General features: G+C 36.8%; 1 protein-coding gene across 4 annotated transcripts in view; it reads left to right on the forward strand.

Moving 5' to 3' along the window:
* The window catches only part of RNGTT (RNA guanylyltransferase and 5'-phosphatase), a 239,108-nt gene that overhangs the window by 128,845 nt on the left and 85,255 nt on the right, over window positions 1–25,008 (forward strand). For all 4 annotated transcript variants that reach the window (XM_055535521.1, XM_055535520.1, XM_055535517.1 and 1 more), the window contains one exon: window positions 20,741–20,841. In XM_055535521.1, the coding sequence (XP_055391496.1) occupies window positions 20,741–20,841 (101 nt within the window). The remainder of the gene's footprint in view (window positions 1–20,740; window positions 20,842–25,008) is intronic.

Raw genomic sequence — 25,008 nt, forward strand, 5'->3', positions numbered from 1 at the left:
GGTGGGTCCAGGGAGTAGGGGCAAGGTGCACTGGGAGATGGGGCCTGTGCTACAGATGGGACGGGGCTCTTGGTTCACCAGTGCCTGAGTGGGAGAGATGAGGTAAGTGCTTTAGATGCTGAAGTTTACTTTGTTGTCTGAGCTCCCTCTTCCCACTAGCCAGGGCATTGCCAGTTGTTTGTCCCTCCTACTCACCACTCCACACAAAAAGAGGCCAAAAGTAATTAGAAAACAACTGACTTAAAATTGGTTCCTTTTGAAACAGTTTTATATCATGAGACCTTCCAACTCAATCTTCCATTATTTGCTTTTAGACAGATTTTATATATATAATTTTTTTTTAAAAAATAATGGAAAGATTTCTGTGATTTGGGCATTTTTTTGACAAGCTGGACTATTCTGGGATCAGTTTGCTTATCTGTAAAACAAAAGGAGTTTGCTGCATGAATATTAAAAAAACAAGAAGCAAGAAGAAATTAGACTTGTGAATCAGATAGTAAAATTAGTAATATGAATGTATTTTGAGTAATTTTTCCACCCTGAATAATCCAAGACACTGCATGAATTCTCTAATATTAAATTTCACCCTCAAATCACAACTTCACTTTCCATAAGGTAGAAGACTTTTATAAGTAAATGAGAAATGTCAACAAGCTTTTGAAAATGCAGTTCTCTTCTCCCCTTGCTTCTTTCTATGTTAGCTCTCCCTTTGGTCTCTACCAACTTTGTGACTTTTTATAAATGAAATGCCAAGTGGTTGTCTTGAGTTATATTTTTTTAGGTGATGGACTCTTCCCTCTACATCAATAAGAACAGCATAGAATACCAAGATAATTTAGTCTCAGAAAACTTAAGCAAACTTCCCCTCAAGTCAGGTATATTTGTGGTCTCATTGCCTAGAACTTCCTTGTAACCTTATTATTCTTCAAAATTCAGTTCATGTACTTTTCTTATTCAAGAAAACTTCCTTTACCCCTGCCCCCTGATTTTGGTGTTTCTCTGTTGTTCTTCCTCAGCAGCTTTGTTTATGTTCACTTGAGCACCTCTTTAATGCTTTTGGAGTTTATATTAAAAGCCTCACTGTGGTTGAACTCAGTTCCTTGAGAGAATTTGTATCTTTCCCATATAGTGAGGCACTGGGCACATAGTAGGTAGTGTTAAGGATTTTTCCTCCATACAGGGTATTTATGTGTCTTATTTTGCAAATTAGGTATTTGTTATTTGCATCTCAATGAAACTTGGGCAAAGGATATAACCATTGCTAAATCTAGAATTGTTTTACTTTTCTGTCCAGTAGAATTACCAAAGAGGATTTTTTTCTGCTTCCTTTAAAACTAAGTACTAGAACAACAACAGAAATAAAACTAATATATGGCAACATCAGGGCTCTTTCTTAGCTTCAGTGTAGGGCCTGGAATATGTGTTATGATAAAGAAACTGCTCACATTTAAAGAGTGGAATGAGTAGCATGGACTGCAAAGTATTTAAGGTTATCTTTGGTCTACATATGCTGTCTTTAGGCAAGCAAAATGCTATTATTACATTTTTCTAAGTGAGATAGATGAAGCCCAGACTTTGAATTTACTTAAAATTATGAAGTTAGTAGAGGTAAAGAAGCACCAGATATCTTTTCCTCAGTGTTGTTATTACTGCTGGCTTCCTTTAGATCAGAGTTTCTCAACTTTGGTACAGTTGACATTTTGGGTTGGGTAATTCTTTGTTGTGGGCAGCTAGCTGCCTTGTGCATTGTAGGGTGTTTAGAAACATCCCTGGCCTCTGACCACTAGATGGCAGTAGCTCACCCTTTCCTCCCCAGTGTGACAACCAAACATGTAGGCATTGCCAGACATCCTCTGGGGGGTAAAACCTCTACTTGAGAACCACTGCTTTATACAGCAGATATATCACTTATGTCTCCATTTTGTTTTCCTCTCTATTTTAGTTTTAGAGGATTTCTTTGGCACATGGCCATCCTCTACCTCTAAGCCAAGTTCTGCTCTCATTTGGTAAACACTTTGCTAAACATCTTAACTTGTTTGCCTGACATTTGCTTTCATTACTTTTTTTTTTAAAGATAATAGTGGACATCTTGGGTAATATTGATAATTGCTTTCAGATATAATTTAATTTTTTATTTGACAGTTCACCTGGTAAAATCAGATTTGTTTCTATAGAACTAAGTATTATGTGTATCAGTTTCAGGTTTGATGCATGAGACAGGGTGCTTAGGGCTGGTGCACTGGGATGACCCTGAGGGATGGGATGGGGAAGGAGGTTGGGGGGGCGGTTTCAGGATGGGGAACACATGTACACCCATGGCTGATTCATGTCAATGTATGGCAAAAACCACTACAATATTGTAATTAGCCTCCAATTAAACATTTTTAAAAAAATGAAAATAAATATACCTTTGAAAATTATTTTAATTTAGATGCATGCTGGTGAATTTAGTGAAATTAAAATGCATTATGCCCTAATTACACATGGTAAAATGTGACTTGGAAGAGTGTTTCTGTACCCTTGTTTATATTCAGCAAGATTCTGTATTTCAAGTTTGATAACTCACAAATATTTATTTTTAAAAGTCTTAAATCCCTGTATTATATAATATCTTTACCCTTTTTATTTTGAGGAACTTGAAAGAAGGATATTTTAATAGTTATTGATATACATAATCTTTTATGAATAGTGATTTGTCATTTCATAATCTAAAATATTCTGTTTAAACATAAATTTAAATATGTGCTTGTGCTAAGGTGCTTCAGTCATGTCTGACTCTTTGTGACCCCATGGATTATAGCCCACCCAGGCTCCTCTGTCCATGGAATTTTCCAGGCAAGAAGATGAGTGGGTAGCCATTCCCTTCTCCAGGGTTTCTTCCCAACCTAGGGATCAAACCTGGGTCTCCTGCATTGCAAGCAGATACTTTACTGTCTGAGCTATCAGGGAAACCCACATTTAAATATACTTGAGACTAATGTTCTAAAATAAGTTTAAAATTTTTTCACATTTTTTTTATTTATCAAGTATTTATTGAGCATTTTACTAATTGTTTTGCAGGCATATGATTAGACATGATTTTACTGAAGTAGAATTTATATTCTAATAGAAATTTAAATACATTTCACTCATGGAAATTGTTTTGCTTTTGCATTTATTTTCAATAATTGAGAACTGCAATGTTTTAAATATATAGTTTTCTAAAAATTTTTATCAGGCATTTCATTAACTTTCATAAAACTGCTTTGAAATTCTCAGTCATGTCAAATCCAGTATTTCAGATTAACATAAATGGTTTGGTATAGAGTCAGATGAGGAATGGCTAACGTTTCTGAATTATTGCTTTGTAAAAATGGAAGGGCTAGTATATCTATTCTCCACTGGATGGTTTCCAGAGAGAAAAATGTAAAGGATCCTTAGTATCTATTTTACAATTAGCGTTATGTTAAAATTATTTTTAGAATTCGTTATTAGATACCTATTATAAAATATTTTGGGATTTTCCAGGTGGCGCTAATGGTAAAGAATCTGCCTGCCAGTGCAGGAGACATAATAGACACAGGTTTGATTCCTGGGTCGGGAAGATCTCCTGGAGAAGGGCGTGGCAACCCACTCCAGTATTCTTGCCTGGAGAATCCCATGGACAGAGGAGCCTGGCGGGCTACAGTCCATAGGGTTGCAAAGAGTTGGACACGACTGAAGTGACTTAGCAAGCAAGAAGTATTTTAAAGCTGTATAATCTTAGCTTTAACATTCCCTAGATTTGAGAACTTAGATTGGTATTGGTTTCTAAGTGTTCTCATATTAGTCATATGAATAAATAAGGAACAGAACTAAATGATGGTTGGTTTGTAAATATGACATTCCCTCGGCAGAGGTTGTAAGTGGGGTTGGTGTGAGATGCTGACACTCCTTTCTGCCCCTCCTTTTTCACCCTTCACCGCTATAGGAAACTACTCTTACTAAAAGGTCTGTAATGTTTCTGTCAGATAGACTTTATTAGAAAACAGACTAAATTTTTAAAATTAGTTATATTAATGGGATCATAACTGGAAAATTTAGCAATTTTAACATTATATTCAGTAAGTATAAAGAGATTTATCTGTGATCATCCTGAAGGATATGGGTTACATGAATGAGCCTCAGGGTAAATGAATGAATGAAAACTTCCACTGAAATATTATATATTTGATTTTATATTTGTTCAGGTTTAAATACAAGACTCAGGAAAAAAGCGTGTATTATGTTCTTAAATTTACTACAGAGAAGATATTTTTTCTATCAACTCCAGTGATTGTCTTTCTTTAGCGAAACTTGATACACTAAATTTGTTATTATATGGACTTCTGTTTCAAATAAGGGATCCTATGACTAGGGTTTTTGCATTTTTTAAATTTCTAAACATCTCTTAGAATTCAATTTGACTCGTATTTCTAAAAAATATTAGTAGTGAGAACACTTAGCAGTTTTCCCTTCCTATCTTTCTCATAATATGGCCTCACTGAATTGACATACTTTCCTCTCCTTCAGGGGAGTCTATATTTTTCTACCTGAGTGTTTTGCTCCTATTTACTTTCTGCTGTAAGTCTGTGTTAGTGAATATTACTCATTATTTGAAGCTTACAGTGTTCATTCCTCTTTAAGTACATAACCACCCAAGTGAAAGATTTTTTCCTTTTACTTTGTTCCTAGAATACATTTAAAACATTTTTCCCCCTATTCTGTAGTCTTTAATTACATGGGTAGTATTTTTCAACCATTTCCACAACTTTTATATCACTGCAAACAGAAGTTTTATAACCATTATGCATAACTCTACTTCTGCCCAGTCCATCCATCCCTCCTCCCCTACTGCCTCCACCCACTACTCCTGGTGCCTCAGATCTACTTCCTGTCCCTGTGAATTTGCCTACTGTGGATATTTCTTTTTTTTTTTTTTAATTGGAGGCTAATTACTTTACAATATTGTAGTGGTTTTTGCCATACATTGACATGAATCAGCCATGGGTGTACATGTGTTCCCCATCCTGACCTTTCCTCCCACCACCCTCCCCATCACATACCTCAGGGTCATCCCAGTGCACTAGCTCTGAGCACCCTGTCTCATGCATTGAACCTGGACTGGCAATCTGTTTCACATATGATAATATACATGTTTTAATGCTATTCTCTCAAATCATCCCACCCTCGCCTTCTCCCACAGAGTCTAAAAGTCTGTTCATTACGTCTGTGTCTCTTCCGCTGTCTCGCATATAGGGTTATCTTTACCATCTTTCTAAATTCTGTTTATATGCACTAATATACTGTATTGGTGTTTTTCTTTCTGACTTACTTCGCCCTGTATAATACGCTCCAGTTTCATCCACCTCATTAGAATTGATTCAAATGCATTCTTTTTAATAGCTGAGTAATATTCCATTGTGTATATGTACCACAGCTTCTTTATCCATTCATCTGCCAGTGGACATCTAGGTTGCTTCCATGTCCTGGCTGTTGTAAACAGTGCTGTGATGAACATTGGGGTATATGTATCTCTTTCAATTCTGGTTTCCTTGGTGTGTATGCCCAGCAGTGGGATTGCTGGGTCATATGGCAATTATATTTCCAGTTTTTTACGGAATCTCCACACTGTTCTCCATAGTGGCTGTACTAATTTGCATTCTCACCAACAGTGTAAGAGGGTTCCCTTTTTCCACACCCTCTCCAGCATTTATTGTCTGTAAATTTTTGGATAGCAGCCATTCTGACTGGTGTAAGATGGTACCTCATGGTGGTTTTGATTTGCATTTCTCTGATAATGAGTGATGCTGAGCATCTTTTCATGTGTTTGTTAGCCATCTGTATGTCTTCTTTGGATAAATGTCACTTTAGTTCTTTGGCCCACTTTTTGACTGGGTCATTTATTTTTCTGGAGTTGAGCTGCAAGAGCTGCTTGTATATTTTTGAGATTAATTCTTTGTCAGTTGCTTCATTTGCTGTTATTTTCTCCCATTCTGAAGGCTGTCTTCTCACCTTGCTTATAGTTTCCTTTATTGTGCAAAAGCTTTTGATTTTAATTAGGTCCCATTTGTTTATTTTTGCTTTTACTTCCATTACCCTGGGAGGTGGGTCATAGAGGATCCTGCTATGATTTACATCAGAGAATACTTTGCCTATGTTTTCCTCTAGGAGTTTTATAGTTTGTGGTCTTACGTTTAGATCTTTGATCCATCTTGAGTTTATTAAAGTGTTCTAGTTTCATTCTTTTACAAGTGGTTGACCAGTTCTCCCAGCACCACTTGTTAAAGAGAGTGTCTTTTCTCCATTGTATAGTCTTGCCTCCTTTGTCAAAGATAAGGTGTCCATAGGTGAGTGGATTTATCTCTGGGCTTTCTATTTTGTTCCATTGATCATATATGTATGTCTGTCTTTGTGCCAGTACCGTACTGTCTTGATGACTGTTGATTTGTTGTATAGCCTGAAGTCAGGCAGGTTGATTCCTCCAGTTCCATTCTTCTTTTTCAAGATTGCTTTGGCTATTCGAGGTTTTTTGTATTTCCATACAAATTGTGAAATTACTTGTTCTAGTTTTCTGAAAAATACCTTTGGTAGCTTGATAGGGATTGCATTGAATGATTGCTTTGAGTAGCATACTCATTTTCACTGTATTGATTCTTTCGATCCCTGAACATGGTATATTTCTCTATCTGTGTCATTTTTGAGTTCTTTCATCAGTGTTTTATAGTTTTCTATATATAGGTCTTTTGTTTCTCTAGGTAGATTTATTCCTAAGTATTTTATTCTTTTTGTTGCAATGGTGAATGGAATTGTTTCCTTGATTTCTCTTTCTGGTTTCTCATTGTTAGTGTATAGGAATGCAAGGGATTTCTGTGTGTTAATTTTATATCCTGCAACTTTACTATATTCATTGATTAGCTCTAGTAGTGTTCTGGTGGTGTCTTTAGGGTTTTCTATGTAGAGGATCATGTCATCTGCAAACAGTGAGAGTTTTACGTCTTCTTTTCCAATATGGATTCCTTTTATTTCTTTTTCTTCTCTGATTGCTGTGGCTAAAACATCCAAAACTATGTTGAATAGTAGGGGTGAGAGTGGGCACCCTTGTCTTGTTCCTGACTTTGGGGGAAATGCTTTCAATTTTTCACCACTGAGGATAATGTTTGCTGTGGGTTTATCATATATAGCTTTTATTATGTTGAGGTATGTTCCTTCTATGCCTGCTTTTTGGAGGGTTTTTATCATAAATGGATATTGAATTTTGTCAAAGGCTTTCTCTGCATCTATTGAGATAATATGGCTTTTATCTTTCAATTTGTTAATGTATCACATTGTTATAACAAATGGATATGCATTTGTTAGTGTATCACATTGATTGATTTGCGAATACTGAAGAATTCTTGCATCCCTGGATAAAGGCCACTTGGTCATGATGTATGATCTTTTTAATATTTTGTTGGATTCTTTTTGCTAGAATTTTGTTAAGGATTTTTTGTGTCTATGTTCATCAGAGGTATTGGCCTGTAGTTTTCTTTTTCTGTGGCATCTTTGTCTGGTCTTGGTATTAGGGTGATGGTGGCCTCATAGAATGAATTTAGAAGTTTACCTTCCTCTACAGTTTTCTGGAAGAGTTTGAGTAGGATAGGTGTTAGCTCTTCTCTAAATTTTTGGTAGAATTCAGCTGTGAAGCCATCTGGTCCTGGGCTTTTGTTTGTTGGAAGATTTCTGATTACAGTTTCGATTTTTGTGCTTGTGATGGGTCTGTTAAGATTTTCTATTTCTTCTTGGTTCAGTTTTGGAAGGTTATACTTTTCTAAGAATTTGTCCATTTCTTCCAAGTTGACCATTTTATTGGCATAAAGCTGCTGATAGTAGTCTCTTATGATCCTTTGTATTTCTGTGTTGTCTGTTCTGATTTCTTCATTTTCATTTCTAATTTTGTTGATTTGATTCTCCCCCTGCCTTTTTTTTTATGAGTCTTGCTAATGATTTGTCTATTTTATTTATCTTCTCAAAAAAACCAGTTTTTAGCTTTGTTGATTTTGGCTATGATCTCCTGTGTTTCTTTTGCATTTATTTCTGCCCTAATTTTTATGATTTCTTTCCTTCTGCTAACCCTGGGGTCCTTAATTTCTTCTTTTTCTAGTTGCTTTAGGTGTAGAGTTAGGTTATTTATTTGATCTCTCTCCTGTTTCTTGAGGTAGGCGTGTATTGCTATGAACCTTCCCCTTAGCACCACTTTTACTGAATCCCATAGGTTTTGGGTTGTGTTTTCATTTTCATTTGTTTCTATGCATATTTTGATTTCTTTTTTGACTTCTTCTGTGATTTGTTGGTTATTCAGAAGTATGTTGTTTAGCCTCCATGTTTGTATTTTTGATAGTTTTTTTCCTGTAGTTGACATCTAATCTTACCACATTGTGATCAGAAAAGATGCTTGAGATGATTTCAATTTTTTTGAATTTACCAGGGCTAGATTTATGGCCCAGGATGTGATCTGTCCTAGAGAAGGTTCCGTGTGCACTTGAGAAAAAGGTGAAATTCATTGTTTTAGGGTGAAATGTCCTATCGATATCAACTAGGTCTAACTGGTCCATTGTATCATTTAAAGTTTGTGTTTCCTTGCTAATTTTCTGTTTAGTTGATCTATCCATAGGTGTGAGTGGGGTATTAAAGTCCTCCACTATTATTGTGTTATTGTTAATTTCACCTTTCATACTTGTTAGTATTTGCCTTATATATTACAGTGCTCGTATGTTGGGTGCATATATATTTATAATTGTTATATCTTCTTGGGTTGATCCTTTGATCATTATGTAGTGTCCTTCTTTGTCTCTTTTCACGGCCTTTACTTCAAAGTCTATTTTATCTGATATAAGTATTGCTATCCTGCTTTCTTTTGGTCTCTATTTGTGTGGAATATCTTTTTCCAGCCCTTCACTTTCAGTCTGTATGTGTCCCTAGGTTTGAAGTGGTTCTCTTGTAGACAGCATATATAGGGGTCTTGTTTTTGTATCCATTTAGCCAGTCTTTGTCTTTTGGTTGGAGCATTCAGCCCATTTACATTTAAGGTAATTATTGACAAGTATGATCCCATTGCCATTTACTTTGTTGTTTTGGGTTCGAGTTTATAAACCTTTTCTGTGTTTCCTGCCTAGAGAAGATCCTTTAGCATTTGTTGAAGAGCTGGTTTGGTGGTGCTGAATTCTCTCAGCTTTTGCTTGTCTGTAAAGCTTTTGATTTCTCCTTCATATTTGAATGAGCTTCTTGCTGGGTACAGTAATCTGGGTTGTAGGTTTTTCTCTTTCATCACTTTAAGTATATCCTGCCATTCCCTTCTGGCCTGAAGAGTTTCTGTTGAAAGATCAGCTGTTATCCTTATGGGGATCCTCTTGTGAGTTACTTGTTGTTTTTCCCTTGCTGCTTTTAATATTTGTTCTTCGTGTTTGATCTTTGTTAATTTGATTAATATGTGTCTTGGGGTATTTCGCCTTGGGTTTATCCTGTTTGGGACTCTCTGGTTTTCTTGGACTTGGGTGATTATTTCCTTCCCCATTTTAGGGAAGTTTTCAACTATTAACCTCCTCAAGTATTTTCTCATGGCCTTTCTTTTTGTCTTCTTCTTCTGGGACTCCTATGATTCAAATATTGGGGCATTTAACATTGTTACAAAGGTCTCTGAGGTTGTCCTCATTTCTTTTGATTCTTTTTTCGTTTCCTCTCTGCTTCATTTATTTCCACCATTCTGTCTTCCACCTCACTTATCCTATCTTCTGCCTCAGGTATTCTACTGTTGGTTCCCTCCAGAGTGCTTTTGATCTCAGTTATTGGATTATTCATTATTGATTGACTTTTTTATTTCTTCTAGGTCCTTGTTAAACATTTCTTGCATTTTCTCAATCCTTGTCTCCAGACTGTTTATCTGTAACTCCATTTTGTTTTCAAGATTTTGGATCATTTTTGCTATCATTATTCTGAATTCTTTTTCAGGTAGACTCCCTATCTCCTCCTCTTTTGTTTGGTTTGGTGGGCTTTTATCATGTTTCTTTACCTGCTGAATATTTCTCTGCCTTTTCATCTTGTTTAGATTGCTGTGTTTGGGCTGGCCTTTCTGTATGCTGGAAGTTTGTGGTTCCTCTTTATTGTGGAGGTTCCTCCCTGTGGGTGGGGTGGATCAGTTTCTTGTCAAGGTTTCCTGGTTAGGGAAGCTTGCATTGGTGTTCTTGTGGGTGGAGCTGGATCTCTTCTCTCTGGAGTGCAATGAAGTGTCCACTAGTGAGTTTTGAGGTGTCTATGGGTTTGGTGTGACTTTGGTTGCCTGTATTTTTGTCCTCAGGGTTTTGTTTCTGTGTTGTTGGAGAATTAGCTTGGTATGTCTTGCTCTGAAACTTGTTGGATCTTGGGTGGAACTTGGTTTCAGTGTAGGTATGGAGGCTTTTGGATGAGCTCTTGTTTTTCCCTGGAGTCAGGAGTTTTCTGTTGTTCTAAAGTTTTGGATTTAAGCCTCCTGCCTCTGGCTTTTAGTCTTATTCTTACAGTAGCCTCAAGACTTCTTCACCCATATGGCACTGATGATAAAACATCTAGGTTAATGGTGAAAAGATTCTCCACAGTGGGGGACACCCAGAGAGGTTCACAGAGTTACATGGAGAAGAGAAGAGGGAGGAGGGAGATAGAGGTGACTGTGAGAAGAGGGGGAATCCATAGGGGAGAGAGCAGTCTAGCCAGTGGTCAATTCCCTATTTGCTTTCCACAGTCTGGAACACTCAGAGAGGTTCACGGAGTTCCATAGAGAAGAGAAGAGGGAGGAAGGAGATAGAGGTGACCAGGACCAGAGGAGAGGGAATCAAAAGGACAGAGACCAGTATAACTTGTGATCAGTTCCCTAAGTGTTCTCCACAGCCTGGAACACCTAAAGAGATTCACCGAGTTAAGTAGAGAAGAGAAGGGGGAGGGAGGAGGTAGAGGTGACCTGGGGGAGAAAAAGGAGAGTCAAAAGGGGAGAGACCAATCAAGCCAGTAATCGCACTCCTAAGTAAAAATGGGTACTGAAGATTGGATTCTTAAAGGTACAGAATTGATAACAAATACCAAAAAGCAAAGATTAAAAATCTAGAATAGAGGTTAGACTCTCAAAAATACAGTATTAAAAACCAAAATCTCAAAAGTTATAAAAAAAAATGATATGAAATTTCCTTTAAAAATAGGATCTTTTTTTTTGCAAGGTAATAGTATATTTTAAATATGAAAATAAAGGAGTAATAACATAAACATTTTAAAAAATTAAAAAAATTTAAAAATTATAATAGTAAAATATATCTAGGAATTTCTCTGGAGCTGTTGAGGGCAGTGTGTGGTCAGTTCAGTTTTAGATAGTTCCTTGTTCCAGCTTATACTTCTACTCAAGGTCTATAGGTCCCTTTCAGTGTAGCCAATGCTAACTACAGGGTTTTAATCTGTTGCAGCTATCACTTCCAAAGCCATTCCCTCTTCTTTGTTTATTTTGGCTTACTCTGTTTGCAAGTCTCTTCAGTATCTAAATTCCGCCCTGACACAAGGGTGCAAAGGTGGTCATTTATTTAGGCTCACTTGTTCAATTTTGCTGCGGGGAGGGAGGAACACTGCAAACAAATATCACTGGCTTGTGTGGGGAGTGCTCGCAGTGTCTGGGCCACACTGGGTTTGCCCCCGCTCATGGCACGTGTGCTTTCCCGGTTTACACTGCTCAGGCTCCAGGTTGCTCTGCAGGGGAACTGTCTAAGGTGGGCCCTGGGTTGCGTGTACTTCCCAGGTCTAAGCTGCTCAGGTTCAGGTTCAGGTTCTCAAGTACTCCACAAAGGTGCAGACGCAGTTGGGCCTGCATCTTGTGCCCTTCCCAGGTCTGAGCAGCTCAGGCAACCAGGTGTTTGGCGAGCGCACTCTCCCCAGGTACGATGTGTCTTATCACCTCCCGGGTCCCAGCTGCTCGGTTTCCTGGATGTACAGTGGGAACGCTGTATCTCCTCTGGGGAGCTGATTTCTGGCTGCGAACCTCCTGGCGTATGTCAACCGTCCAGGATCCCAGGAAGACTTGGTTAGCAACTGGGAGCCTGCTCGCAGTTTGGTAGAGGATACTGTCTCTGGGGCCAAGTTTTCCCCTCTCCCTCCAGCTCTGGCTGTCGCCTGCCTGCCTCCCTGCCTCTGGTGGGGGATGGGCTGGTACGCTGCCGGCTAGCTCTCCTATGGTATTCTGTGGTATTTGCTCAGTCCTTTGTCTGGATATTTCATGTAGGTAGAATCATGCAATTTTTGTCCTCTTGTGTCTGGCTTATTTCACTTAGCATAGTTTTTGAGGTTCATTCATTTTGTAGCATGTATCAGAAATTCTTTCTTATTTTGTTACTGAGTGATATTCCATTGTATGTATATAGTGCACTTTGTCTATTTTTATGTTGATGGAAACCTAGGTTGTTTCCACCTTTTGGCAATTTTGAATAATGTTGCCATGAATGTTGACTTGTCCTAGGTATTTTTTTTTCTTTTTGATGTAAATGGAATTGATTTCTTAGTTTCCTTCTTGGATTGTTCATTGCTGTTGTATAGAAACAACTGATCTTTTGTATTGACAGTACCATCAAAATATTATTAAAAGGAATAAATTTAACAAAAATTGTGCAAGACCTGTATACCAAAAACTACAAAACACTACTGAGAGAAATTTAGAAGATGTAACTAAAGAGATTGGCAGTGTTTGTGAATTGAAAGATTCAGTATTGTTAAGATTTTTTCCCCTTAATTGATCTGTTGATTCACTGTATTCTTGCTTAAAATCCTAATAAACTTATTTTCATTGAGATTGACCAGGTAATTTTAAAATATATGTGGAAATACACATCTGCATTAGCTAAGAGACTTTGGAAAGAGAAGAACAAACTTTGAGGACCTGTGTACTCTTGTTTTAATACTTAGTATAGAGCTATAGTAATCAAGACAGTATGGTATAATCAGGAAGAAAGGCGTACTTATCAATGCAGCAGATTAGCAAGAATTGAAATACATCTATATCCATAAGCAATTTATTTTTGGCAAAGATGCCAGGGCAATTCAGTGAGGGAAGGATAGTCTTTTTAACAAATGGTGCTGTATCACTTTGATATCCATCTGTCAAATAGTGAACAGTCCCTTACTTCACACCACATAAATAAATTAACCTCAAATGGATCATAAAAATAAGAAAACAATAAAACTTCTGTAAGAAAATGTAGTGGAAAATTTCAGTAACCTTAGGATAGGTAAAGATTCCTTAAAAAGGGCACAAAAAGCACAAATTTTAAAAGTTTACATTGATAATTATGAAAAGATGCTCAGCATCACTAATCATCAGGTAAAATGCAAGTCAAAAGCACACTGGTATATTACCTAACACCAGTTAGGGTGGCCATTATCACAAAGTGAAAAGATAACATGCTGGTGAGAAAGTGGAGGAAGGGGAAGCCTTCTGCACTGTTGATAGAAATGTAAATTGATATAGCTCTTATGAAAAATAGCATGCAGTTTCCTCAAAAAATTAGTAATAGAGCTGCCATGTCATTTAGCAGTCCCACCTTTGGATATGTATTCAAAAGAAAGAAAATCAACATCCTGAAGAGGTACTTGCATTTCCATCTTTACTGCAGCAATATTCACAGTAGCCAATATGTGGGAATAACTTGTCTGTCAGAGGATGAATGGATAAAGAAAATAATGGTATACATGTACAATGGAATGTTATTCAGACTTAAGAAAGAAGGAACTTCAGCCAATTGTGACAACATGGATGAACCTGGAGTACATTATGCTAAGTGAAATAAGCTCTCATTATATATGGAATCTTTAAAACAAACAAAAGTCAAGTCAGAGTGTGGAATGGTAGTTACCGGAAGCTGTGGGTAGGGGATGAACGGAGATATTAATCAAAGGATAGAAACTTTCAGTTATAAGATGAGTAAGTTCTGGAGACATAATGTATAGCATGGTACCTGTGGTTAACAATAAAATATACTTGAAATTTCCTAAGGGAATAAATCTTAAATGGTTTTACACACAAAGAAGTAACTGTGAGATGAAGGATATGTTTATTAGCTTGATTGTGGTAATCATTTCACAGTATACATGTATCAAAACACTATGTTGTAGACCTTAAATTTTGTATTTCTCAATCATACCTCAGTAAAGCAGGAAAAAAATAGATGATTTTGAGTTCATTAAAATATATTCAAAAGATATATGTTTTGTTAAGAAAATGAAAAGGCAAGACAAAAACTGGTAGAAAATATTTGCAGAACATCTATCCAAACAAGGCTATTTATCCAGAATATATAAACAACTCTTACAGGTCCATTATAAGGAGATAACCCAGTAAAAACAAGGGTAAAATTTTGAACAGGCACCTCACCAAGGAAGATACACAGATAGCAACAAATAAGCAAATTAAAAGATCTTTAGCATCTTTTGTCATTAGAGAAATGCAAATCAGAATTATGAGACATACTTTAGAATGAAAATTTTAGAATTAAAAAGAACAGCAATATCTAGTTCTGGGGTAGATGCAGAGGAAATTGATCTCTCATATGTTACAGCTAAATCAAATTCCTTATGATTATACAGTAGAAGTGAGAAATAGATTTAAGGGACTAGATCTGATAGAGTACCTGATGAACTATGGAATGAGGTTCATGACATTGTACAGGAGACAGGGATCAAGACCATCCCCATGGAAAAGAAATGCAAAAAAGCAAAATGGCTGTTTGGGGAGGCATTACAAATAGCTGTGAAAAGAAGAGAAGTGAAATGCAAAGGAGAAAAGGAAAGATATAAGCATCTGAATGCAGAATTCCAAAGAATAGCAAGAAGAGATAAGAAAGCCTTCTTCAGCGATCAGTGCAAAGAAATAGAGGAAAACAACAGAATGGAAAGACTAGAGATCTCTCTTCAAGAAAATTAGAGACATCAGGGGAACATTTCATGCAAAGATGGGCTCAATAACGGACAGAAGTGGTATGGACCTAACAGAAGCAGAAGATATTAAGAAGAGGTGGCAAGAATACACAGAAGAACTGTACAAAAAAGATCTTCATGACCCAGATAATCACAATGGTGTGATCACTCACCTAGAGCCAGACATCCTGGAATATGAAGTCAAGTGGGCCTTAGAAAGCATCACTACGAACAGAGCTAGTGGAGGTGATGGAATTCCAGTTGAGCTATTTCAAATCCTGGAAGATGATGCTGTGAAGTGCTGCACTCAATATGCCAGCAAATTTGGAAAACTCAGCAGTGGCGACAGGACTGGAAAAGGTCAGTTTTCATTCCAATCCCAAAGAAAGGCAATGCCAAAGAATGCTCAAACTACCACACAATTGCAGTCATCTCACACACTAGTAAAGTAATGCTCAAAATTCTCCAAGCCAGGCTTCAGCAGTATGTGAACTGTGAACTTCCAGATGTTCAAGCTGGTTTTAGAAAAGGCAGAGGAACCAGAGATCAAATTGCCAACATCTGCTGGATCATGGAAAAAGCAAGAGAGTTCCAGAAAAACATCTATTTCTGCGTTATTGACTATGGCAAAGCCTTTGACTGTGTGGATCACAATAAACTGTGGAAAATCTGAAAGAGATGAAAATACCAGATCACCTGACTTGCCTCTTGAGAAACCTATATGCAGGTCAGGAAGCTACAGTTAGAACTGGGCATGGAACAACAGACTGGTTCCAAATACGAAAAGGAGTACGTCAAGGCTGTATATTGTCACCCTGCTTATTTAACTTCTATGCAGAGTACATCATGAGAAACGCTGGGCTGAAAGAAGCACAAGCTGGAATCAAGATTGCTGGAAGAAATATCAATAACCTCAGATATGCAGATGACACCACCTTTATGGCAGAAAGTGAAGAGGAACTCAAAAGCCTCTTGATGAAAGTGAAGGAGGAGAGTGAAAAAGTTGGCTTAAGCTCAACATTCAGAAAACAAAGATCGTGGCATCTGGTCCCATCACTTCATGGGAAACAGATGAGGAAACAGTGGAAACAGTGTCAGACTTTATTTTTCTGGGCTCCAAAATCACTGCAGATGGTGACTGCAGCCATGAAATTAAAAGACGCTTACTCCTTGGAAGGAAAGTTATGACCAACCTAGATAGCATATTCAAAAGCAGAGACATTACTTTGCCAACAAGGGTCCGTCTAGTCAAGGCTATGGTTTTTCCTGTGGTCATGTATGGATGTGAGAGTTGGACTGTGAAGAAAGCTGAGCACCAAAGAATTGATGGTTTTGAGCTGTGGTGTTGGAGAAGACTCTTGAGAGTCCCTTGGACTGCAAGGAGATCCAACCAGTCCATTCTAAAGGAGATCAGTCCTGGGTATTCATTGGAAGGAGTGATGCTGATGCTGAAGCTCCAATACTTTGGCCACCTCATGCGAAGAGTTGACTCATTGGAAAAGACCCTGATGCTGGGAAGGATTGGTGACATGTGAAGAAGGGAATGACAGAGGATGAGGTGGCTGGATGGCATCACCGACTCTATGGACATGAGTTTGAGTGAACTCCGGGAGTTGGTGATGGACAGGGAGGCCTGGCGTGCTGTGATTCATGGGGTCGCAAAGAGTCGGACACAACTGAGCGACTGAACTGAACTGAATTGATGTTACAGCTGTGAATGGACGAAGTCACTGCCACTTTGGAGAACAATTTGACAGTTTCTTATAAAGTTAAGCATACTTTTACCGTATGACAGAGCCATTCTACTCCTAGGTAGATATTTACTCAAAAGTTATGAAAGCAGATGTCCACACCAATGTTCGGACCAGTATCATTCATGATAGCCTAAAAATAGGAACAACCCAGATGTCCATCAACTTATAAATGTGAATTTTGTGGTATATATGTAGAATGGTATCCTGCTCAGTTTAATAAAAAGGAGCAAGCTACTAATATGTATGCCAATGTATAGCAAAACGTTGTGTTATGAATTTCTCATGGATTTCAGAAAAGGCACAACTGTAGTCATAGAAAGAAGGTCACTATTGCTGGAGAGTTGGTGACAGGGAACTGACTGCAGATGTCAAGAGAAAGCTTTTGGATGGTTGATTGAAATGCTGTATATTGTGATTCTAGTGATGCTTACATGATTGTATCCATTTGTCAAATTCATTAGTTAATTTTATTCATTGTAATTGAACCATCCCACAGTAAAGCTGAATAAAGAGGCACAATTATTTTTATTTTAAAATTAATGTATTTATTATAATTGGAGAATAATTACCCCACAGTATTGTGGTGGTTTTTGCCATATATCAACATGAATCAACCACGGGTGCACCTGTGTAGCCCCTATCCTGAACCCCCCTCCTACCTTCATCCCCACTGCATGCCTCTGGGTTGTTCCAGAGCACCGACTTTGAGTGTCCTGCTTCATGTATCAAAGTTGCATTGGTCATCTATTTTACATGGTAATATACATGTTTCAATGCTATTCTCGCAAATCATTTCACCTTCGCCTTCTCCCACATGGTCCAAAAGTCTGTTCTTTACATCTGTGTCTCTTTTGCTGCCTTGCATATAGGATTGTTGTTGCTGTCTTTCTAAATTCTATATATATGCTTTAACATACTGTTTTGGTGTTTTTGGTGGAGCTCTATATAATAGGCTCCAGTTTCATCCACCTCATTAGAACTGATTCAAATGCATTCTTTATTAATAGCTGAGTATTATTCTATTGTGTATATGTACCAGAGCTTCCTTATCCATTCGTCTGCCGATGGACATCTAAGTTATTTCCATGTCCTGGCTATTGTAAACAGTGCTATAGTAAACATTGGGGTACATGTGTCTCTTTCATTTCTGGTTTCCTTGGTGTATATGCCCAGCAGTGGGATTGCTGGGTCGTATGGCAGTTCTGTTTCCAGTTTTTTTAAGGAATCTCTACACTGTTCTCCATACGGTGGCTGTACCAGTTTGCATTCCCACCAACAGTGTAAAAGGGTTCCTTTTCCTCCACACCTTCTCCAGCATTTATTGTTTGTAGACTTTTTGATGGCAACCATTCTAAGTGGCATGAGTTGATACCTTATTGTAGTTTTGATATTCATTTATCTAATAATGAGTGATGTTGAGCATCTTTTCATGTGTTTATTAGCCATCTATATGTCTTCTTTGGAAAAATGTCTTAGAAAAGTATAACCTTCCAAAACTGAACCAGGAAGAAACAGAAAATCTTAACAGACCCATCACAAGCATGGAAATTGAAGCTGTAATAAAAAAATCTTCCAACAAACAAAAGCCCAGGATGGCTTCATAGGTGAATTCTACCAAAAATTTAGAGAAGAGCTAATATCCATCCTACTCAAACTCTTCCAGAAAATTGGAAAGGAAGGTAAACTCCCAAATTCATTCTGTAAGGCCACCATCACCCTAATACCAAGACCAAACAAAGATGCCACACAAAAAAGAAAACTACAGCCAGTATCACTGATGAACATAGATGCAAAAATCCTCAACAAAATTCTAGCAAACAGAATCCAACAACATATTAAAAAGATCATACATCATGACCAAGTGGGCTTTATCCAGGGATGCAAGGATTCTTTAATATTTGCAAATCAATCAGTGTGATACACCATATTAACAAATTGAAAGATAAAAGCCATATGATTATCTCAATTGATGCAGAGAAAGCCTTTGACAAAATTCAATACCCATTTATGATAAAAAATCAAAAAACCTCTCCAGAAAGCATAGAAGGAACATAGCTCAACATAATAAAAGCCATATAGACAAACTGATTGGAAAAGTCAATGGCACCCCACTCCAGTTCTCTTGCCTGGAAAATGCCATGGATGGAGGAGCCTGGTGGGCTACAGTCCATGGGGTCGCTAAGAGTTGGCTATGACTGAAGTGACTTAGCAGCAGCAGCAGCAGACAAACTGATAGCAAACATTATCCTCAATGGTGAAAAATTGAAAGTATTTCCTCTAAAATCAGGAATAAGACAATAGTGCTCACTCTCACCACTACTGTTCAACATAGTCTTGGAAGTCCTAGCCACAGCAATCAGAGAAGGAAAAGAAATAAAAGGAATCCATATTGGAAAAGAAGAAGTAAAACTCTCACTGTTTGCAGATGACATGATCCTCTACATAGAAAACCCTAAGGATACCACCAGAAAATTACTAGAGCTAATCAATGAATACAGTAAAGTTGCAGGATATAAAATTAATACACAAAAATCCCTTGCATTCCTATACACTAACAATGGAAAAAACAGAGAAAGCGATCCCATTCACTATTGTAATGAAAAGAATAAAATACTTAGGAATAAATCTACCTAAAGAAACAAAAGACCTATATATAGAAAACACTGACGAAAGAAATCAAAGATGACACAAATAGATGGAGAAATATACCATGTTCATGGATTGGAAGAATCAATATAGTGAAAATGAGTATACTGCCCAAAGCCATCTATAGATTCAGTGCAATCCCTATCAAGCTACCAGTGGTATTTTTCACTGAGCTAGAACAAATAATTTCACAATTTGTATGGGAACCCCACAAACCTTGAATAGCCAAAGCAATCTTAAGAAAGAAGAATGGAACTGGAGGAATCAACCTACCTGAGTTCAGACTATACTACAAAGCTACAGTCATCAAGGCAGTATGGTACTGGCACAGAGACAGAAATATAGATCAGTGGAACCAAATAGAAAGCCCAAAGATAAATCCACGTACCTACGGACACCTTATCTTTGACAAAGTAGGCAAAAATATACAATGGAGAAAAGACAACCTCTTTAATAAGTGGTGCTGGGGAAACTGGTCAACCACATGTAAAAAAATGAAACTAGAACACTTTCTAACACCATACACAAAAGTAAACTCAGATGGATTAAAGATCTAAATGTAAGACTAGAAACTATAGAACTTTCAGAGGAAAACATAGGCAGAACACTCTCTGACATAAATCACAGCAAGATCCTCTCTGACCCACCTGCCAGAGTAATGGAAATAAACACAGAAATAAACAAGTGGGACCTAATTAAACGTAAAAACTTTTGCACAATGAAGGAAACTGTAAGCAAGGTAAAAAGGCAGCCTTCAGAATGGAAGAAAATAATAGCAAATGAAACAACTGACAAAGAATTAATCTCTAAGATATACAAATAGCTCATGAGGCTCAATACCAGAAAAATGAACAACCCAATCAACAAGTGGACCAAAGAACTAAATAGGCACAATTATTTTTAAATGACCAAACTTCCTTTAAGTTGTAGTGAATAGTAGGGAATAATAGGTTTCATTATTTTTCAAAACTTTCACAAACAAATACCTATGTGTCATTATTTTTCAAAACTTTCACAAACATGTATCTATGTGTTTTGGCAGGGAAGAGAGAAAGGTTATCTGTAACATGTTGGATATCTAATGAATAGCGTGTGTGCACGCTAAGTTGCTTTACTCTTTGTGACCCTATGGACTTTAGCCCTCCAGGCTCCTCTGTCCATGGAATTCTCCAGGCAAGAATACTGGAGTGGATTGCCACGCCCTTCTCCAAGGGATCTTCCCATCTAACTCATGAGTGCTGATATCTAACTTCACTCATCAGTTGACGATAACAAAGATTATAGTAAAAGAAGATGTGATTTTGCTTAATAAAAAGTAATTGTTATTTAGTATATCAAATGTATAATTTTTATCTTCTTATTAACTATTATCCTCATTGTCATCACTTTAGAAATACAAACCTGGTCGATGTGATGATATTTTGAAATGGAAGCCTCCCAGCCTGAATTCTGTGGATTTTCGCCTAAAAATAACAAGAATGGGAGGAGAAGGGTAAGTATGCACGTTTGATTCCCCATCATTTTTATATGTAATAATACTTTTACTATTCCTAGGTACTTACCCAGAAGTTATGAAAACAGATGTGCATATAAATCGTTGTATTATATAAAGCTTCACTGTCTATCTGATATTTTACATATACCTTCAAAATAAAGTAAAATACTTTTCCAGTATACTTTATATATGTATACTATAAATCTATCTCATTTTCCAAGATTATTTCTTTGATATATTACAGCTCACATTTTGTAGCATCCTTTAAAATTGACCAATTTTAGTCTTAAAAAAAGTTATTTCTAATATTAACACAATGAACTTCATTAAAATGTAAAAGTGAAAATAGATTTTACTTGAAAATAATCCAGTCAAGTGAATTATAAATGTAAGATATTATTATTATTATTGAACGTTTTAAAACAAGCCATTTTTCCTTTGAAGGAAACTGCTTCATGTTTGCATTTGCATAGCAAAAACTTATTTATACTTTATTGGGGTAGAGTTTTAATAGTAGAATTTCATTAAAAATTTTCATAATGTCTATTAAGTGTTAATGTCATGTATTAGTTAATCTTCATACGTGACTTCATTGGTTAGTTGTTGTTGTTGTTAGTTGTTAAGTCATGTCTGACTCTTTTGCAACCCCAGGCTCCTCTGTCTATGGGGTTTCCCAGGCAGGAATACTGGAGTGGGTTGCCATTTCCTCCTCCATCATTGGTTGCTACGTTAGAATAGAAAAAAAGAAACATGCTTTAGCATTAATAAATATTTTCATTGTTTTTCCAAAGCCTTGTTTTATTTTACCTTGTTCCACAATTTTTTATGGCATCTTATGTAAGTAAATGCATAATAACAAAACAAGAAATGTTTAATCAAGGAAATCCTAAAGAGAAAATATATAAGATAACATTGGCAGAAAGCTTAAAAATGTACCAGTGCATGCCATGAAATGCATGCACTTTTTATTTGCCAAAGATAAACCATAGGTTTGTTTTTTTGTAGCTAATGGAATGACGGGTAGATGATGAGTTATGTGACTACAGATTCCAGAAGATGAAGTCTCTTAAGAGATTATATGTTTTCAAATAACAATACTGTGTAGAGTGATGAATCCTAACAAAAAAGAGAGAGTTTATCAAGTTATATATCAGTTTCTAAAACATAGAGTAGTTAATATTTTATGTCCTTAAATAAGAGTTTGTGACTTAATAACAAAGTACAGTTTAGCCAGAACAGCAATCTGGGACCTCAAATAGTGTTGTTTAGGTATTTTACTCTCTATTGATCTGGTTTAATTCAAAGATAGATTGATAGCTTTTGACAATAGAATTGGATAAAATATATATATTCTATAGAATAATGTAGAATATTAAATAAAAGAAATAATATTTGTAATCTAGGATATCTGTATGCTGCATATCTGTCAGGAAGAATAATCTTCAGTTTACTATTTATTGATACTTAGCTATGCATTGATATTAATATCAGTTAACCATTTATTAATTATTAACCAGTATTCTCAATACAATGTTGTTATAACACTTAATTACTAATAAGATGAATAAATATTGTTAATATTTTCTGGAAACTGCCCCCAAACACATTCTACCCCCTCTCATCTATATAAAATAACACTATCTTTGGATAAATATTGCTGAGTAGTAAGCTCAAGACTATTATTCTTCCTAATGAAGTGTTGGGTGTACAGGTATTCTGGGTTGCCAGTTCGCTTTAGAACCTCCAAATCAGTAGTCATGCAAGATGATGCTTGTATGTCTTTCTGGAAGTGCCTTGGAGAATACCACCTCTCTTCTAAACAGTGGTGGCTGAAGGATTAAGTCTGATGGGGCTGCATGCATCTTTTTTTTCCCTTAAAAGACACAAATGAATATGGTTCTTTGGAAATAAGACTTCAAAGATAAAGTGAAATTTGTGAAATTCCTTCATTACTAAATCCTCTATTTTACTTAAATCTCTATTTATAATATTTAGTTAAGAAGTATAAACCTTTGTGTGATTTTGTTGATTGTTTCATTGAGTTTTGAAAGATCATTTTGTTTGGCTTTCTAAGATTGCACTTCTTAGCAACACTTAAAAACTACATGAGGCTACATGTGGAATGACCATTTTTCTAAGTATTAAAAATGATATTAATTTTTCCTTTGTCTATTGCAATTAAATATGACAGAGTATAATTTAGTAGTTTTTCATTTGCTTCTATTCTTAGTATGTTTTAATATATATATATATTTAATTTTACCTATTTGGAATGTCTTATAAAAAATGAATTATCTCTTATTCTTAGTACCTCTTTAAAACATACCAAAATGTTAGCATTAAAGATGATTTTTTTTTATAGAATTAAGCAGGTTATATTGGTGTCAGTACATGATTTATTTATGTAACATGAGTGTCAGTTTTCAAAAATGGAGTATTATAATATAAAATATAAAGTGATAAATATTATATTAAATATGTATTATTCAGTTAGCTGGAGTAATATCCTGTTTTTTCCATGGAGAGAATGTTATGGATGATAGCCGTTTTCATAAAGTAAATGAGTTTGTATCTAATGCTTATATTAGATGCTATATGTCAGAGAGCATTATGGGAAATATACCTGTTATAGTTTGAGAGGAGCCATGTCTCTGAATCATAAGAATCATAACATTTGACTAGTGAAGTGGGACTAAATTATTTAAATGTCATAAGGCAAGCTAATTTCTTTTCTTTGTTCTGCTCCTAAATATTTCTACAAAGTTAAGTATGGAGTGGAATGTCTTGACAGGTATAATATAAATACCAATCTTTGAAAATGTCTGCAATGATTCTTTTTTTTTTGGCAGACATTTGGTCTTTTCACTTCTTGTAGTATCATTTCTTGGAGAAGGCAAGGGCAACCCACTCCAGTACTCTTGCCTGGAAAATCCCATGGACAAAGGAGCCTGGTAGGCTGCAGTCCATGCGGTCGCTAAGAGTCGGACACGACTGAGCGACTTCACTCTCACTTTTCACTTTCCTGCATTGGAGAAGGAAATGGCAACCCACTTCAGTGTTCTTGCCTGGAGAATCCCAGGGACGGGGGAGCCTCGTGGGCTGATGTCTCTGGGGTCACAGAGTCGGACACGACTGAAGTGACTTAGCAGCAGCAGCAGCAGTATCATTTCTGAAAATTTGAACATATTAAGTTAATGTTGATTTCAGTTCAGTTCAGTTCAGTCGCTCAGTCGTGTCCGACTCTTTGCGACCCCATGAATCGCAGCACGCCAGGCCTCCCTGTCCATCACTAACTCCTGGAGTTCACCCACAATCCCATCCATCAAGTCAGTGATGCCATCCAGCCGTCTCATCCTCTGATGTCCCCTTCTTCTCCTGCCCCCAATCCCTCCCAGCATCAGAGTCTTTTCCAATGAGTCAACACTTTGCATGAGGTGGCCAAAGTACTGGAGTTGCAGCTTTAGCATCATTCCTTCCAAAGAAATCCCAGGGCTGATCTCCTTCAGAATGGACTGGTTGGATGGCCTAAAATAACTTGTGTACATCTTAGTAGTTTACATTGTATTGACATACAATACAGATTTTCATCTGAAAGCTATTGCATTGCTTTAAAATTATTGTGGGTTTAAATAATCTACAACCAAAAAATACAGTCATTGTCAAAAGCTAGGGTTACAAAGGTTGTCTGTATTTTGGAGAGTGCAAACACTTGAGTACAACAATGTCAGTGACTTATAGTGAGCAAAATAACCTTATTATTTGTATAGCATAGTTTAGAGCACAGATTCTAGAGCCAGGGTGCCTGGGCTTAAATCTTATTAACTATGCTTTGAGCATATTCTTTATTTCTGTGCCTCAAATTCCTCATTAGTAAAATAGAAATTTTACTAAAGAGGAATCACCTCATTGATGCAATGGACTTCGGTCAGTTCAGTCGCTCAGTCACGTCTGAAACTTTGCGACCCCATGGACTGCAGCATGCCAGGCTCCCCTGTCCATCAACAGCTCCAGAGCTTACTCAAACTCATGTCCATCGAGTCGGTGATGCCTTCCAACCATCTCATCCTCTATTGTCCCTTTCTCCTCCCACCTTCAGTCTTTCCCAGAATCAGGGTCTTTTCCAATAAGTCAATTCTTGGCATCAGGTGGCCAAAGTATTGGAGT

The sequence above is a fragment of the Bubalus kerabau genome, chromosome 9, assembly GCF_029407905.1.
Source record: "Bubalus kerabau isolate K-KA32 ecotype Philippines breed swamp buffalo chromosome 9, PCC_UOA_SB_1v2, whole genome shotgun sequence".
Classification (NCBI taxonomy): Eukaryota; Metazoa; Chordata; class Mammalia; order Artiodactyla; family Bovidae; genus Bubalus; species Bubalus kerabau.